The sequence below is a fragment of the Prionailurus viverrinus genome, chromosome X (genome assembly GCF_022837055.1).
Source record: "Prionailurus viverrinus isolate Anna chromosome X, UM_Priviv_1.0, whole genome shotgun sequence".
In the NCBI taxonomy this organism is placed as follows: Eukaryota; Metazoa; Chordata; class Mammalia; order Carnivora; family Felidae; genus Prionailurus; species Prionailurus viverrinus.
In genome coordinates this window covers 23,899,327-23,918,492 of record NC_062579.1, presented here as the reverse complement: position 1 = coordinate 23,918,492, position 19,166 = coordinate 23,899,327, and the positions used below count along the sequence as shown (strand labels likewise).

Here is a 19,166-nt window from a genome sequence, read left to right as displayed (position 1 = left end):
GAACCATGGCTTTAATTGGATACCTTCGTAAGCGTGGTTTTCATTCAGGAGCCATAATCTGACTGCTTTTCTCCTCTCCCTCCTTTACCCAGCATCCCTTGTCCTTTATGAAACTTTTGGTTACATTTGTGTCACCGCTCTCCAGACCCAGCAAGGGAAAGAAACAGTCATTTGATACGGAGTGAAGGTGATCAGACGTTCCCAAATGTTAGACCTAACTCCGCACTCTAGATACAAGGCAGCCTTTTCTCCCCCCATCGCAGGTCCTTTTTCCCCTCCTCCATTAACTGCCTTGACTGTCCTGCTTCCGGGCTCTTAACCATCTCCCCATCTCATGCCCTGAAGCTCCTCTTAGATCCTTTAGAAGTAAATTCCCTGGGTCCCAGAGCTATTTTTTCCCCTGGGGACACAAAGGGTTTCATTGACCTGTTAATGATTAGTCAGCACCATTGTACCTAGACCCTGGTTGTAGCCCCGCCTTATGTAAATGAAGCAGCCCCTGGGGGCCTGTGGCGGTGCCTTGGCTTGGCTCTTCAGCGACTTTATCCTCCTCCAGACCTCTCCACCAGGGGGATATTTTATTTCCTCTACCAGACAGAGGGAGCAGGCATTAGGCCTCTCTACATTCTTCCTCACCTTCCCCTCTTCCTACTCCCAAGGCCTTATTGGGACCTAGCGACACTCAGTACTGCTTTATTTCCTCAGAGCCTCTTCTTTTCCATGCCGCGCTTCCACGTCTGGACTGGACCTCCCTCCACCTAACTCCCCACACGTCCTGCTTGACCGCCTCGCTCCCCCTTCAAGGGGACCAGGCTGCAAATTCCGGACACCCCAGGGCGTCCCTGTAAGCAGTGGTCATCGGGTGCCATTAAACAGCGAAAATCTTGCATGGGGAATTCTCGCTTGGGCTTCTCATGGAAAAGGAATCATTGAAAGGGAAAGGGAAGAGAAACGGAAAAGGACTTACCTCTACCCCTATATGCAGTCTGCACTATTACATTTAATTCATGGCATTTATGGTATTTGGTGATTTGTTTATTAGATAATAATGCCCTTAGAGTCTTGAACCACTTAATTTCTCTGATGGAAAGGCCTTCCTGTTTTTCCAGACACAATGTTTACATTGCTCATAATGGAAAGACGGTTCTGACCATTTGGAGAAGTAGAAAGCTGAGGGAATAAACCACCTCTAAATCTACCTCGGGGAGATAAACGGGTTGGCATTCCAGAATTTTTTCATGCCGGAGTCAAGTGTGTGTACAAAAATAGATCAACATACACAAACGTTTTAGAAAAATCGATTGTAGACATTTTTGTAACCTACTTTCTCCCTCAGCAACTGACGGGGTGATCTTTTCCATATCCCTTAATATATGCTGATGTCATCGCATTGGACAGTGCATAGGATGCATAGGCTGTGGACATTGCATTGTAAGACTTAACCGTTATATATGTAATCTCTTCCCTAGTATGGGATATTTAAGTTGTTCCTACCTTGTGTCAATCCTAAGTGATGCTGCAAATAACACTTTTCTACCTATATCTTTGCATGATTTTCCAGTTACTTCCCTAGTACGCGATTTTTGCATTTAAGCTTGTGGGTCACTGTATCTGCACATTTTAAAGACTTGTAAGTATCGTCCTTCCTCAAGAAAATGATCCCTCGGCAAGTTTGGAACAATTTAATTTCAGTACATAGCCACTCTTTGGTGATTCTGTTTGACTAAGACCAGCAGGAGAATTGTATTTGAAATGTCAGGCTAAGTTATCAAACAGCAAAGGGAAATGTTTTTCCACCTGGTTGCTTTACACTTCAATCTTTGCAGCGTTGGAGACTATATTATGCTTGTGTTATAGACAGCATTAATTTTTATGAATTAATTAGTAATTGCTGATAATATATGAGTAATGCAGCCTAATTCTTGATTTACCTGAGGATAGAGCTCTGTTAACATTCCTCGCTTCTTCTTTGTTTTCTGGATGATGATTTATTTGGTTAATTTAGCTTCTCATCCTCAAGTGAAGTGTGGGTTTTATAGCACAGATCGTTCATTTGTATATTCTTAAGTGGCTTCTATGGCTTAACATGTTCTAAATACAGTTGATGGTAAAGCACTCATTCTCCTGCCTAAATTATTCATGTTCAGGGCAGGCTTTCAGGCAAATGTCTGATTTTACTTTTCCACGTGAGTTGTCTCGGTACATTTTACACAAAGGAAACAAAGCGGAAAATGTTGAGACTTGGTGAAAACAAATCCCAGGTGCACGCGAATAAAGAAGGGTGGAGGAAAAGGAGAAGCATATGGGAAGAGGAGCAGAAAGGAACAGATGCCAGATGGAAGGAGTCAATGGAAGAGGCTGCCTAGGGTGTAGAAATGGAAAAGTCAAAATGTGGGGAGAGACCTTTCCATTTCTCAAAGCCGAAAGAATTCCAGTACGAGCATGAGTCACTTGAAAACCGAGTGGTTTATATTAGTCACTGGGAGCAAAATTTTTTCTACCAGAAACATTAAGAATCATTGACTGCAACGCTGTGGAAAAGCAATCCATTCCGGTGTATATTTCATGCCGAAAGTCTCAGCATTCTGCATGTGGCAATAAATGTACAGCTAAACACTGTCTTCCCTCAAAATTGCCCTCAAAATGCCCCCATTATGGCTCGCAAAAGCACAGAGCTAGATTTTTATTGAGGACTGCTGTATGGTTCACAGTGGGTATATTATGTACTATGGAGCTAACCAAACCACTGTGCCTTTAATGGGATTATTGAAATCGTTCGTTACCATTCTAGATGTTTTGACCTCCTTTGTTCCTGCTGTTCTTCAGGTCTCATTTGGAAGCCAGTTCTGACCAGTGGAAGCGTCTGCACCTCTCTCTTCAGGAGCTTCTGGTGTGGCTACAGCTGAAAGATGACGAGTTAAGCCGGCAGGCACCGATGGGAGGCGATTTTCCAGCAGTTCAGAAGCAGAACGATGTACACAGGGTAGGACATTTTTAAGACTAGTGCCTTGCACAGAGTGAGCATTCAGGGACTCTCTTAAAATGAGTTTGGGTTGAAACTGAGCTGACTAGAAATTGTTTTCACTCTGCCGATCCAGGAGTCAATTATAAATAATCCAAGCCATTATTATTTTAAATGTCAAAAGCGCCCACATTAACAATATCCTTTAAGAAATTGCCCATCTCTGTTCGCGATTTTTAAAAACATTGTGTTAGGGAAAATATTAAACATATACAAAGGAGGCAGAATCCTCTAGTGAACAGCCACGAATCCATCAAGACTTCAAACAGTTATCAGCTCATGCCCCATCTTACTTCTTCTAGACCTCTACCGGTTCTCTATTATTTTGAGATAAATATCAAGCGTGGATCGTTTAACTCATAAACAACTGAGAAAGTATCTCAAAAGATAAGTTTCCACTCTTTAAATGTGACCACATTGCTACTATAATGCGTTTTAAATTTTATTCTAATGACTATCGGGCATTATTCAAATTTCCACTCTTAACATATATGTGTCTCAAATGTTTTAACATGTTTTTTGTTTCAATAAGAATTAAAATAAGCTTCACACATTGCCTGTGGCCAATTTGTCTCTGAAACACATTTTTTAAAACTTTTATTTTTGAAATAACTATAGATTGCCAGTGAGTTACAAAAATAGTACAGTTTCCCTCTAGGCTTCACCCAGTTCGCTCTAACGGTTGCACCTTGCATAACTACACAACAATAAATACGGCTATGTCAACAGACAACATAAAAATGTACAGTTGCAGCACAACTCGATTCACACTAGCTACCTTTCGAGCACACAGTAGCCGGTTGTGCCCAGTGGCTACCGTATTGAACGGTAAGTACAGTTCAATGGGCTTGATCGCCTAGTGGCCACCATATTGAACACTGCAGTTCAATAGGCTTGATCCTATTCAGGCTTGACACTTTTGGGAAGACTGCTTCAGAGATGGTAGTGTACTCCTCCATCATCAGGAGGTATGTAAGGTCTTGTTTTCTCTTTTGTGTGTGTGATTTGGGCAGCTGTCCATGACCAATGGCTGGGGTTGGAATGTGATAATTACCTATTTCTATCATTTCCTCTTCGTTTATTAGCCAGAATACTCCTACGGCGGGGGGGGGGGGGGGGTTCATTCATCTACTCTTTGGGCACGCAGTATGCAGTTCATATACGAGAAGCAGGATACTTTACCAGCCTTCAGAATAGCAAGTTATTCATTCACTAGCATCCTCCAACAGTGATTGATTGTTTCTCACTGTTTTTGTTTTCTTTTGCTCTTTGTCGTATTTCTGTTTTCTCTATTAGGCACTGAGTGGGGAAGTCAGAGATTTGGTCTTGCTCACCTCCAAGACCCTAGTAGCTAGCAAAGTGTCTGGCATACACTGGATGCTGAGAAGTGTTTTTGAAAGGAGAATAAAAGGCACAAGAACAGAAATGAATAGCAAACCAAGTAAATGACTACCCGACAACCAAAGCTTGATTAAATGGTGTCACTTCTGTATGTTCAACACTTAAAGAAAGATCTCTGTGGAGACATAGCCAAAGGTAGCATCTTCAAGAAAAGTCAAGGATTTCTATTATTCCAGAGAAGAGGATATAGACGATTGCTCAAAGGGAAGAAGACATGAGGGGAGATCCAGGAGTCTTTGCCAAAAACAATTGCCAAGGAAACTGACAGTTTCTCCTTTAGCAATTCCCCTTCCTAAGATCCAGAACACTAAATTAGCTTTGTGGTAGAGTGAGATATAATAGTGACGTTTTTCAAAATGTTCTGCCTTTGAATAAATAGTCCAAACACGCTGGTGTGTGTGTAGAAGAGCATTCATTGAGACAGAAGGGCATTTTAAATCGAATGCATTTATATGATATAAAGAAATGAGACAGAATTTCTACCAAAGGTGTAATTCCAGTCTACTTCTAGAAACCAAAGTTGAATCATCGGACAAGTGCACTAGCCGTCAGGACAGACTCTAGTCACCTTCCTCTGTAAGTTAGATTGAGATTGTTCCTTTGTTCTTCAGCTATGAGATGAAGAATGTGATCCAAGTTTCCACAGTGCCTACTAGCCAGCATCTTATTATAAATACTTCCTCAGTGTCCCAGGTTATTGGCTTTAATGACTTGCTAACAGTGGTGAAATGTTAGTACTCATGCTCAGCCCTCTTACGCCAGAATCTCATGACCAGTAACACGCTTTGGGGAGACAGCGATGCTAGAGTTATGGGTAACGTGCACCAGACGGAAGTGAATTAATCCCCACTTGGCTGGTGTGCTTGTTCAGATACCCATCTGTCACCTTTCTTTAACTTCTCAGGACTTCCAGCCCGTTGGTAACTCTGTGTTTTATACGTGCGTTCCACTACTCCTCTCTCTTCACCTCCCTCCGAATCTAACTTAGGTTCAATCATAAGACATTTTAATAACTCTTCCCCAAGATGGTAAGATCCTGTGCTTTATTATCTTTTTGTGGGTGCCATCTGCAAAACCCCCCAAACTTGGAGAATCTAACTAAATACTTTCTCCTGTCCAAACAACGACAGAGAAGACCACTATAGTCACCTTTTCAGGATGACAAACCAAGTGTTCCATTGACCAGCCCAGTACATCACTGAGTCAGTTTACCTCCAAAGTATTTCTTGGCTCTGTCTACTGCAGTCATCACCATAGTTACAGAAGACCATATCTCCTAATGTTTCTGCGTCTACTCTGGCCACCCTACAATGCAGTCTTTACATTTCAGCCAGAGCGATTTATGTAAAAACATACACTGAATTATGTCAGTCCTCATCTTAACACTCTTTAATGGCTTCTCAGTGCCACTGGGGAAGGACCAAAATCCTCAACAAGGCCCCAACCTTCTCTTTTCTTACTGCTCTTTCTCTTGCCCTCTGGACCCTAGCCATACACCATGTTCTTTTGGTTTCTACAGTACTCCATGTTACTCTCAGGTGGTGCTTTGAACATGTTGATCCTCTGCCTGAAGCCCCTCCTACCTACCCCCACGCCTTCATAATTTCCTGGTTAACATCTGATAATCCTTTACATCTTGGCTCAGACATCGAGCAAGCTTTTCCATGTTGCCCACATTTGACCAGATCTTCTTCTACATGCTCTCATACACAGTCTACTTTTCCCTCTGCAACTTAACATTCTTTGTCATCACGTATATGTGTAATTTTTTGATTAATGTCAATCACTGTCACTAAACCATGTGCTCCAAGGAGCCTTCTTTTGGGGAGAGGGGTGTCATTTTTATACCCAGCACTTTATAAAGTGCCTAGTACAGAGTAGACACAAAATAGGTAAAGAAACAAAGGAATTGAGGAAGAAAGGGAAGAAGGGAAGGAGGAAGGGAAACAAACCAATCAGTGATCTAATCTTAACCTTATTCATTCTTCTTTAGTTTACTGAGACCAAGGGCAGGGAAAGAAGAATGACGAGTGATGTTCCCTCCTAACTGCAGGATTTTTCTGTTTATTCCCAATTCAGCATCCATTTGTACTGTGTAGAGCTACTTTGATGCCCACTGTTTTTACTTGTGGTCTGGCCCAATGTTTTCACGAGCTTCTCTTTGTATCCTTAAGAAACATTCTTGTCACAAAACACTCTCCTCCCTCAGAGAACATCATCACTCCTAAGTGTTGATGAGAGAACCATTTAGCACCCTGTTTACTCAGAGTTTTGTCACATTTATGCAGTAGCCCTTTTATAGTAGCAATGGAATGCCTGTCTAGTTAGTAATGCTCCTGGTGCCTGTTGGCAAAAAGAAAAAAGGAAAATCCTTGAACCTGTGTCTCTTTATCAGATCTCCTGAACTTACTTAGCAAGAGAGAAAGGAAATGTAATCAGTACAAAACTGTCAAGATCCAGTCTTTGACGGATTTTGTATTTGTAGACTTGTTTTACTTTGCCACATTTCCGGGATTATAAATCGTCTTGCTCTTTATGGGTTTCTTGATTCAAATACTGTTGATATAGACTGTTTAGTATCAAGATGGGTCACTTGCCATCATAAACTTGTTCCCCGCGTATTTGGTGTGTCACTTTTTTTCAAATCCCCTGCTTACCATCTATTGTAAATTATTAATGCCTCGGGTTGTCGCTTCTTACGGGAATACAAATCCCATTACGATGTCAGAAGTCGAAACTATAGGAAAATATTTTTCGCTTTTCTTTTATATAAATCAGGATGTTTACGGAAGAGGCAATTTACATTTTCTTTGTGTATCGTTGCAGATGAATGATAAAATCTGATAGCACAGCATCGTATGTCTTGTACTCTTAAGGCAAAAACCTGCAGTCATTCTCAATCACTGTGATGGAGAGTTCATGTTTTTCTTATAGGGAAAATTCCAAGACATTCCACACAGGTAGTTAGGGACTGCAGTCTTACCCCCCAAAACAATTTTCACCCTCATGGGAATGGATCTGTGTTCCCCAAACCAGCCGGGCGGCATAACAAACTGTAGCTGGAATGGCTCTCGAACCTGATTAATAAAATAATGCTCCATATGTTATAAATAATTAAAGCTCAAATATGCCTTCGCAAATATAAACTGACCGATTTTTATATCTTTTGAATACATTATCCAGGCTTTTACGGCCCCTCATTACTTGCCTCGCTGGACTGACTCGTTTTCAATTAGTGTGTATTATTCTGGTCCAGATATATTTTTAAAACTGACTTCCTTTGTTTTACTTGAGCGGTCACTAAAGTGATATTTATTACTTGTCTACTTCTGTGATTAACGAAGAGAGAGTTTTAGAGGAGCCCATCATAGTGGGAAATTTCTAAGGAGAACGGCGATAAACCAGTGGCTTCTTCAACTCCCTTGATTATCAGAACACTGTACATAATGACTTTTTGTTTGCATCTGTAGTAATGAAATTGTTTGTCATTAGGCTTTCATCTTTCACTTTAAAAATCTCTATAATTCCTTCCCTTGAGACCGTTAAGGACACCTTCAAAGCTTTCTAAGATTTTCTGGTTAAGATTTAGATGGAGGGAATCAATACATACATTATTAAAACAGTGGACAGAAAGCCATTATTGTGTGGATGCTGTTGACAAATGAAAAGGCTGGAATAAAGTAGTTTACTTGTTCATTTGTCAGGTCATATATTATGCATGTTCGATTTCCTCAGAAGTCACCACAAAGTGAGGGAGAGGTTTAGAAATTCGATAAAATTATCCTGGAATCACGTTGTTGATTATACATTTATTTAAGCTAGTTCTGTCATCAATGCTAGCCTGCTTCCTTTGGGTACATTTTAGTAGCTGTGTTAGCTTGATGAGTTCGCTGTGTTTTCTTTCCACAGAAATAGATTATGTCTTCGGGTGCCATTTGTGAATGTTAAGATTCAAGTCAGCTCTGTGTCAAAAAAAGAACAAAACGCATTGTTCCCTAGCACCTCTGAAAAACAACAAAAAAAGGTTGTGATAGGGTAATTCACTCCAACATTCAATGACCTGGCCTCTTAGAGTTTCTGAACAAGTTTGGTTCGCCTGCAAATTCACTGTTAGTTATTTCTACTCCCCACTGTCTGCCTCTCTGTGTTGGAAGAAACAGACAACTAGACATCTTTTTTTGGTTTGGTTTTGTTTTTGTTTTTGTTTTTACTCAACAAGGCCAAAAGCTTATTCTTTAAACAGGCCAATAAAAGCGATAAACTCATAGCAAGGCTTATAAAGAAAAAGAGCAGGAGGGGCGCCTGGGTGGCGCAGTCGGTTAAGCGTCCGACTTCAGCCAGGTCACGATCTCGCGGTCCGTGAGTTCGAGCCCCGCGTCGGGCTCTGGGCTGATGGCTCAGAGCCTGGAGCCTGTTTCCGATTCTGTGTCTCCCTCTCTCTCTGCCCCTCCCCCGTTCATGCTCTGTCTCTCTCTGTCCCAAAAATAAATAAATGTTGAAAAAAAAAAATTAAAAAAAAAAAAAAAAAAAAAAAAAAAAAAAAAGAAAAAGAGCAGGAAATATAATTCGACGATATCAGGTGGGGATAAGGAGAACGTGGCTGCAGGGCCTACGGATGTTAAGATAATAAAACATTTCACAAGTAACCTTTTACTAATAAAGTTCACAATTTAAGTCAAAATTCCAAATTTCTTCACAACAAGACATTCAGCTAAATCAAGAAAACAATTAGAAATCTGGATATTACTTTGGAAATAGACATCTTTTGGATCTATTCTGTGTCCCTAATGGAGTAAGCTACTTTTGTGTAAGTTTGATATTTTATGCAGTCCTATTTAGGAATGCTGAATAGAAAAGATTTTAAAATTATTTTTAGAACGACATTTCTAGGCATTTGAGGGAGTCTTCTGAAAACTAGCTACATCATCAAAACTTGAGAACGGAGCCATGTAGGATTTGCCACTTTTCTTTAATGATCCTAACAAAATAAAATACGAATAATTTACAAATTGACTTCCCTACCAAAGTCCTCTTTCGAACCATGTCAAAATATTCTGACATCTGGAAAAAACACCCTTCAAATGATATTTGTGTAGGATGTTGCCTTTATAGAGCGCTTTGACACATTCATTTACTTTCAAATGAACCCCTGGTCTTTTTCTGTGTCCTTCCTTTTCCCAAAAAAGGCATTTTAGGGAAAACTGTGCCATAACTCAGACTCCCAGGATTTATTGATTCTCTCGGTCGTTATTTATTGAGGGCCTACCCTGTGCCAGGGCTGAGGATAAAGGAGTGAACAAAACGAGACTCTGCCCCCACGGACCTTCAGATTTTACTGAGCACAACATGTAGTAAACCAATAAATTAACGTGTAGGCTCCTATCAAATCAGTGCTAGCAAGAAAAGTAAACAAAACAGGACCAGAGAAAGAATGAGAGGTAGTGGCCCACCTGCAGAGGTGCTTTTCCTCCAAAGGTCTGAGTGAGCCGAGCAAAGACCTTGAGTGGAGAATATTTTAGGCAGAAGAAGCCGTGAATGCAGAAGCCTAGATGTAAGAACAGGTTTTGTGCGCTCAAGGAATAACCGGATGGGCTAATGGTAGGTTGTAGAGAGTGTCAAAGGCCAGATGAGCATTCATGTTGCCGGCCACCATTTGGAGTAGATTTTATTTTGTGCATAAGGAGACACCACTGGGGGACCATAAGCAGGGATGACGTGAACTGGCTTTGGGTGTCCAGAAGTTGACTCTGGCTGCTCTGTGGAGAATGGACAGTGGGAGGAGCAAAAGTGAAAGCAGGGAGAAAGTTAGGAGGGCGGTGAAGTCATCTGGGCAGGAGATAATAATGACTTGGCCGAGAGTGGGAAGGATAGACATGATGACAAATTATTTGACCCAAGATATATTTTGAGGGTAGAGCTGACAAAACTTCAGAGACATGGGATGTGGAATGTGAGAGGAAGTGAAGAGTCAAGGATGTCTCTGAAGTGTCTGATTTGAACAAGTGGAGAAATGAGACCATTTATGGAGGTGGGAAAGACTTTGAAACGATCACGGATGAGGCCGTGTATGTGGAGCCAAACAAGTCTTCCATATTTAGATTATATCGATAGAGACAAATGGTACGATTCAGAAATTATTCACCACTTACACTTGACAATCTCAGATTCTGGCGGAGCCTCCTGGGAATGGATATAAGTTAATTTGTCACGGGGTCTCCTGATAGTCAATTCATCTGTACTATTGCTACAGAAGGAATTTCCAAAACTTAGCGTTTAGGTTCAATAACCTAAGACCTAATTCTCTAAATGACCATGGGAATAGTTTGAGCTTTCACCAGTGATTTCTCAAGGTCAGCTCAGAACTTAACAACATTATCGTCAATAGGAAGTGACTTCCCCAGTGGTTGTTGGAAGCAGCCCAGGCCTAGGATTTAGAGTCAAACAGCTGTTCCAGATGCTGCGTGGGCACTAAACTATTCCTCCATAGTATCACAGATCTGCAAGCAGGCTGGACTCTATTCTAACCCATGCCCTTGATCTCAGAGAGCACAACTTTTACTTTAAGAGGCTTCCAAAGAAATAAATCTCAACAAGGTGTTGATTAAGCACATGTCCCCCCCTAAACACTCCAAAATGTTTTCTCATTGAATACAATTAGATTTTTTTTTGGTAATCATTTCAGGCTTGACGTGTGTCCATTTATTTTTCGACTCTGCTTGAAACTGATTCAGTCTCGCTTACGAAAGACGGTTGTTCTTGTTGTTGACTCTCAGAAACAACAGCCGAGATGTAGCTGATACCGTGATCCATTATCTTTGCTTTCATTCAGGAATGGAGTGATAACAAAAATGGACCTTTTTTCCATCTTACTTAAAGATGATTATGTAGTCAAACTCTTAGAAGTAGAAATTGGAAAGGAGGTTGTGGAAAGCTGGGGAGAGGATGAAATGGGAAGTTTCAGTTGTGCAGAAGGAATACGTTCTAGGGACCTGCTGTACGACCTAGTGCCTAGAGTTAACACTACTGTGGGTAGCGGGTTGAACTAACTTAAAACTTTCTTAAGGAGCTATATCTCGTATTGAGCATTTTTAGTGCAATTTTAAAATATCGGGATGATTGGAACTTTCCTTTCTATTCCATACACTCCATTTGTAGAACTTCTCTAATACCAGCCATTTCCGATGAAAATGAAGGGAATCCTCTGTCTTTTTGTTTTCTTGTTGTTCTTCTCTTCCTGCTTCTTTCCGATTTCTGCCTTCCATGAATCCCCATGAATTTGCCTTAGATTCTTAGAGGCAAAATTCCTGCCACTCCAGTTAACCACATTTCTGGATCTTGCCCCTTCCCAAGATCTTGGATTCAAGTTCATTGGGCTTTGATGCTCCCTAAGTCAGCCTTCAGTAAATAAAACACTGGTGAGGTGTTTGAGACTCAGTAAACATGGTGGCTGTCTACGTGAGGAGTGTCACTGTGGTGACAGAATGTATTCAACTTTCTTTTCAGAAGTCAAAACAGTATGGGAGGCATATAGAAAAAGCAGAAACAATGTGGAAACCAGCCTGATCATATAGGGTGACAAAACTAAAACACTGATCAATTTGTAGATATGGCTGTGTTAATGTCCTTGTCCTGTGCCCGTTCAGGAACCACTTGTTGTCTGTGTGGCACCATTAGATCACTCCAAATTTTAGGGTCTGTCTAGTGTTCGCTCCTCCCTTACCTAATGCTTCAGACCGGACGAAAAGCCCCAACCAAGCAGTTCTAACTTCTGAATGTGTGAGCATGAACATCTCCTTCTAATGTGGGGCATGAACATGTCCTTCAGGGAGGGAATCTCTAGGATTAAGAAGGCAGAGCAAATAGGGCCTCCTCTTGAGGAAAATCCACTCGGCAGCTCAACGATTCCATTCAGCCTTGGAGCTCGCACATAAGGAAAGGCCCAGAGTAAGAGCTCTCAATTTTTCCCAATCGACAGCATTTAATTTTTTCTCTAATAAGTCATGAGCCCAGGCTTTCACCGTCAAGCATGTTCTGCATCTAAATCAAACTGGCCTCCACATAACACACTCTGGTTTTCGAACTGGGTGTTCTGTGGTCAACAAAATTTATTATCCACTATATGCCAAGCTATGGCTATAATTTTTATCATTAGGAATGCTGTCTAGAAGAGATCGTCTCAAATTGCCACCATGTAACAGGCTTATGGCCAATCAATGGCCTAAACAACCTAAACACTTTGCTTATGGAACATTCCAACTGGATGCGAGAACTTAGGTAAGGTGTTTAGTAAACCCCCCGCATTTTTACAAACGAGGACGCAAGGGCTCAGGGAGATCTTAGGCCTGGTTCTAGATCACCCAGCCCAGCTTCGGCCCATCCCAGACTTGAACATCCTTTTCACCACCACCTCCGTCCGCCTGGCAGGGTGATTCTGTCAGGTTCTGCTGACAAGTGTGAAAACGTACAGTCATTCCATGAGATTTCAGTCGGAGTAACACAAATATAGACTTGCCACCTCAGTGGGAATTTAGATAAAATTCAGCTCCATGGAAACTGCACACGGTTGAAAGAGATCTGTGTTTGGACAAGCGGGGGGTTTTACTCACATCCATAGCGATAGGACCACCATGTCTAGGTGAAAGCATTATCGCTTTTCTCTCAAAAATGTCACTCCCTGTGCCCAGAGCTCTCATCCCGCCCCTCTCTTCCCTGAGGTCCCTCAAGCACGTCAGTGTCTCACGCTCTTCATCCTCTCTACACGTGGTTCTAAGCTACTTCTCTGTATGGTATTAATAGGTATTTGAGGTCAGATTCACCCTATTTGGTTTTTTCCCCCCCGTAAGGACGAGAGGCCGGGGAAAGAAAAATCAAATAATCAATGACTCGGTTCTTCTCTATTACTTTCAGGTGTTTTTTTTTTTTTTTTAATTTCTGACTTGCTTCATGGCCATTAGGATTTTGCGCTTATGCGGCTTCCAAATTATTGTAATTCAGAGATCTTTTATTTTTTGCCGTCGCTCACCTTCAGCCTGGCTTAAGAATTTCAGGATTTGGATTCTTAAATTTTTTTTTTTCAACGTTTATTTATTTTTGGGACAGAGAGAGACAGAGCATGAACGGGGGAGGGGCAGAGAGAGAGGGAGACACAGAATCGGAAACAGGCTCCAGGCTCTGAGCCATCAGCCCAGAGCCCGACGCGGGGCTCGAACTCCCAGACCGCGAGATCGTGACCTGGCTGAAGTCGGACGCCTAACCGACTGTGCCACCCAGGCGCCCCCAGGATTTGGATTCTAAGTGACTAACGAGCTGATGGCCTTAGGCAAATCCCAACTTATCTGTACTTTACTCCGCATTGGTAAAACATTCAGAGTATGAAAGTATCACCACAAACATATCTATTCAGCCAAACTGTTGACTCCTTCAGGACAAAGATCATGTTCCTACAGCTTCCCTCTCCTATACATATGGATTCAAAATAAATATTTTTAATTAGCTAATTAGTCAGCCTACAGTCAGTCACCCAGTTGGTCAGTATTTGTGATACATAAATACTATCCATCAGGGGCACCTGGCTGGCTCAGTGGGTAAAGCACGTGGCCCTTGATCTTGGGGTTGTGAGTTTCAGCCCCACAGTGGGTGTAGAGACTGCTTAAATAAATAAACATTAAAAGTCATACATAAATGTTAACTATCAGATCATCTCCCCTTAAAATAAATGGATTTACCTTGGCATGTCCCACTAGTACGCTTGTGTAGTGCATGCTTCATATAAATTATTCTGTGAAACTTAGGAGCTGAAGGAAAAAGGTCAATTTAATATGCCTATTTTTCTTCATTTGTAAGACGGAATGCTACTTTCTTTTCTCAGAGGTGTTCTAGGTCTTAGTAGTTGCTTCTGGTTCCTTCCATATCACTGTTTTAGGCCCTTGGGCCTGGCTATCCTTGGAAAGGTAAAAAGGAGGCTGTGGGGAAGAGGATGAGTTTTAAAGAAAATAATTTGATCTGTTCAAAGGATTCCGGAAGTAGATACCTTAACATCTGAATATTAACATCTAACTAATGTAAAGGTTATTCTGTATGTGTCGGGAGGAAGGGCTCTATATCTGATATCTTTCTCACATTGGCACATGAAGGAACCTCCTTGTCTGATTTAAAACATTAAACATAACCTATGAGACAAAATCAGTATAGCATAGGAGTGTATATTTCCCCAAACGTCGCTCAAATAGCGTCAAATAGCCTGTCAAATACCTTTGACAGGCAAGGCGGTTATCAAAGAGTTAAGTCCCCTGACATGGAATGTTCTTGTTTTTGTTTTAAAATGTTTCCATCTTCCTTCCTCTTAAAATGCAGTGAACTCTTCTGCAGTTTATGGTAAGTCGATTAGATGTTGAAAAATTGATTTGCCATTATTGTAATGCAGGCTCTTCCCGAGTTTCTGTCATTGTTGTCTTTGTTTTTGCATTGGCTACATAAGCCTATCTCTTTTAAACTCCACGCTATGAGGGCCGCTGATACTTACTGCCTAGAACAGTGTCTCATACGTACAGGTGCTCAAAATCTTTTCAATGAACAAATGGAACAAGACCTTCCATTATCACCATGCTTCCAATGACATATTCGTATTTGTGGTTTTTTCCGCATAGTGAGAAATATTACCATTTTCTTTGTCTTCTGATTTTCTCGAACCAACTATTTCTTCCTTTTTTCTGGGGTTTTTAACCTCTCTTATATTTGGTCGAAATCTTCCCCACTTCTAACGATATAACACATAACCTTCTCTTCCATCCACTTTCTTAATTTCAGACATCGATGTGAAAATAATGCTGTTTATGTCTTTGTAATGACAGAACTTCCTTTGTCTTTTCTTTAGACTCAGTTTAATCCTCAGTGACTCATATTTAAGCAATGAACTGTGCAGCTGTGATGTTGCTATGTCCTTGGCAACAACTCGAGGGGCAAACAAGTGGTCTCTCACAATGAATGTTCAGTTGTGACAATGGAATTGCATCATCAGGGTCTTGGACTTTGTCAATTTGATGGGACCTTTAAGATCCGTGTCCTTCTTTGACAGACCTCACTCCAATAATTGTCTCCACCTTCCCTTGTCTATGGCTTTAATATATTCCTCTCTGCCATGGTCACCAACTGGCCCGGGTTGCAGGCGACCGTCCTGGTTTTAGCATTCAAAGCCCCACTTCATGAAGTACTCCTCAGTTCCACACAAACCAGGACGGTCGATGACCCTACTGGTAGCTTCCATCTTTCACCCTGTGTTCAAACCATTCCCGTTCTAAAAAGGAACGGGCCATCCTCTTACATTGTAATCTGACCTGTCCTCTTCCTATCTTCCTTTCCTCTTTCTCGGAAAAAAATGTATACTGCACAGTTCTCATCTAATTTTTCTCACCTCTCATTACCCCTTCTTCTCCCACTCACTCCTCAACTAAGCCGACTTCTGAGGCTACTGCCCTCCGCTGAAATTGCTCTCACCGAGTCCTACGAACACGTCTCAGTGCTGCTCTGGCTTTACATCGGAGGGCCGTGATTAGACGCTCTCCGTCACTTTCTTCCTCTCTCTTCAATAGTTCTACACTTCTCATTTCCCCCTGCTTTCCACCTATTCGTCCCACTCCTTTTTGGCCTCTCGTGGGATCTATTTCCCCTGTCTGCCCGTACATTTGGTATATTCTCTAGAATATACTCTACTGCCTGAGCAATCTCGTGTACTATGTCATTTTAATCCTCATCTCTATGCATAATCATAGGCACTCAATGGATGTTAACTGAGAAAATGACTCCTAAATCTCCTTTTTCTTCTCCCTGAACATCAGACTTTGATATTTCTGTCCTTCTGGAAGGAACGGTACCTCTCCAAGCTGAGCGTATCACGAGACAGATTCCCCCCTCATACTCGTGTTGAGTTTTTAATATTCATCTTTATTAATTTTATCCCGAATGTGCATATGAAGTATCCTGGATCAGAGACTGATTTCTTTGAATTACCTAACAGGGAATATCATCACTCTCTCACCCCTTCTCACGGCCTTTACCCCAAGTCTTACTCCTGGTAAAGTAAGAGCCAGTGGTGAGAGCCAATGGAAAATTTTCCCACATGACTGGCTCCATATTCCCTAGGCCAGAGACAAGGAGAAAGGATTTTTCTATTATAAAGGGGAAGGAAGCCTCCTCCTTCAGAAAGGATCCCCTTCTCCTCCCGATAGGGTCTCCTTGGAAACATAAAGGGCCTGAGTCCTAACTCTAACCTTTCTAAAAGCCAGATAGCCCTATGTAGCTTGGATTTTACAAACTGGAAATGTCACCGAGGTCTGAGCTTTTTTCCCAACCTGTAAAGACCTAAAGAGAGAGCCACCCCAGTCTTGCTGACAACTTGGAACTCAACCTGGGAACTTCCTCTGGGCTCTAACAGTTTGATCCTCTTGGATGAGAGAAATTGACTAGACGAATGACTGCAGATCAGTTCCCATGGGAAGGTTCTCGGAGCCAGAGCTCTTTATAGGTATGCTGAGAAATGCAGGAGGCTTTATTTCCTCGAATGCAGTCTAATTGCACCCAGAATTCACTCATCTACCCAACCTAGAAGCTAGAAGTCTTCCTTGCTTCTTCCTCTCTCCTATCACTGGCATCTATTCAGTCACCAAATTCACACACCTCTACACCTTAACATTTCCCTACTCTATCCTTTTTTTTTAGCGGGGGGTGGGGGGTGGGTTCCACTGCCCTGGATCAGATCCTCATAATCTTTCACTAAATTCTTCCAGTTGCCTCCTAACTGGTCTAATTCCATTTCTGCCCTTCTCAAAGACATACTCTGTATTTATGTCAGGGACATCTATTTGAAACACACACATGCCCACACCACTCTCCTGCTTAAATCCTCTCAAAGCCCCCTGATCTCCTGGGGGCACCTGGGTAGCTCAGTCAGTTAAGTATCTGACTCTTTATTTCAGCTCACATCATGAGATTGAGCCCTATGTCGGGGTCCATGCTGGGCGTGGAGCCTGCTTGAGATTCTCTCTCTCCTTCTTCCTCTGACCCTCCCCTGCTCGCTCTCTCACTCTCTCAAAAAAAAAGAAAAAGAAAAAGAAAAAAGAAAAAAGAAAGAAAGAAAGAAAGAAAGAAAGAAAGAAAGAAAGAAAGAAAAAAGAAAGAGAACTGGCCTACTTGAGAAAACTTGAGATGTGGATAATATATGCCATACTGTATTATGTCTTATGTCTTCACACATGTATTTTCGTTGGTTTTCTTCTCCCTCCTCTAATCTGCACTTCGCTGGCTAATGCACATTCATGCTTTAGAATTCTTCATGAATACTATCTTCTCTAGGGAGCCTTTCCCAATTTCCTTTCCCATATGATGCAAACCTCTAGCACTTTCCACACCGTTTTGAAATTATTTCTGTGTTTGACTCTTCTCCTGTATACGAGTTTCTAAATGGGAGGGGTTGTTTTGCATTCAACTTTGCATTTCTAGTTTCTTATACAACTACTGACACACAGTAGTTCAACAAAGGGAGCCATTATTATTTTATAATTAGTAATGTCAAAGTTAATTGCCTCCTATCAAGTCCAAATGGAGAGACTAGAAAAAATGATAATTTTTTTGAAGTTGGGAAAATTAAATGTATGAGAAAATATAAGAATACAAGAACTGTATACACATACACATGCGTGCACATGCACACACACACACACACACACACAGATTTCAAATGAGATATTAGAGGGAGAATCAGCCTTACACGTAAGCAGAATAAATAACCCACCTACTCTGTATTATAATACCTACTCTGTATTATTTCAAGCAGACAAAAATATCTCACTGTACCAAAACTACATCCCCATCCAAAGACTGAATCCTAATATTTCACTTCTAGAACTTTATTATTTCAATTCAAACACCTTGCCTCGGGGCGCCTGGGTGGCTTGGTCAGTTAAGCGTCTGACTCTTGATTTTGGCTCCGGTCATGATGTCACAGTCATGGGATCGAGTCCCACATCGGGCTCTGCACTAAGCATGGAGCCTTCTTAAGATTCTCTCTCCCTCTCTGTCTCTGCCCCTCTCCCCCAGTAGCAATCTGTCTCACTCTTAAAATAAATAAACATTAAAAAAAAAACCAAGCACCTTGCCTCTTTCCACTTAACTGTTAAGTAACTATGGAAGACAAATCATTTTGCCAAGTGTCAAACTCAGGATTTTTTTTTAATTTTTTTTAACATTTATTTATTTTTAAGAGACAGAGAGCAGGGAGGGGAGAGGCAGAGAGAGAGGGAGACACAGAATCCCAAGCAGGATCCAGGCTCTGAGCCATCAGCACAGAGCCTGACGTGGGGCTCAAACCCACAAACCGCGAGATCGTGACCTGAGCCAACGTCGGACGCTCAACCGACTGAGCCACCCAGGCGCCCCGTGGATTTTTTTTGAATGATGAGGATTTTATCTATACATGTATCATATAATACAGTTCTGGAGCATTCCTACAACACAATATATCTGGAGTTCAAACGAGATGCAGCTAATTTTTCTCTCAGTAACAGAACAAGGCTAAATTCAATAGGTAACATTGCTAAAACTAGGGCAGAATTGAAAAGGGATTTGAATAAATAAGCTCTATGTCGGGGCAATTATTATTACTGTTTACACTGATCTATTAACATTTATGTGGTACTTAATACTTTCATTAACATCTTCACTTCTAAGATAGTAGAATCTGGTCCGTAAC

General features: G+C 41.5%; 1 protein-coding gene across 14 annotated transcripts in view; it reads left to right on the top strand.

The window, feature by feature from the left end:
• DMD (dystrophin) overlaps nucleotides 1–19,166 on the top strand; it is a 2,022,811-nt gene that overhangs the window by 1,665,783 nt on the left and 337,862 nt on the right. For all 14 annotated transcript variants that reach the window (XM_047843142.1, XM_047843144.1, XM_047843153.1 and 11 more), the window contains one exon: nucleotides 2,827–2,983. In XM_047843142.1, the coding sequence (XP_047699098.1) occupies nucleotides 2,827–2,983 (157 nt within the window). The remainder of the gene's footprint in view (nucleotides 1–2,826; nucleotides 2,984–19,166) is intronic.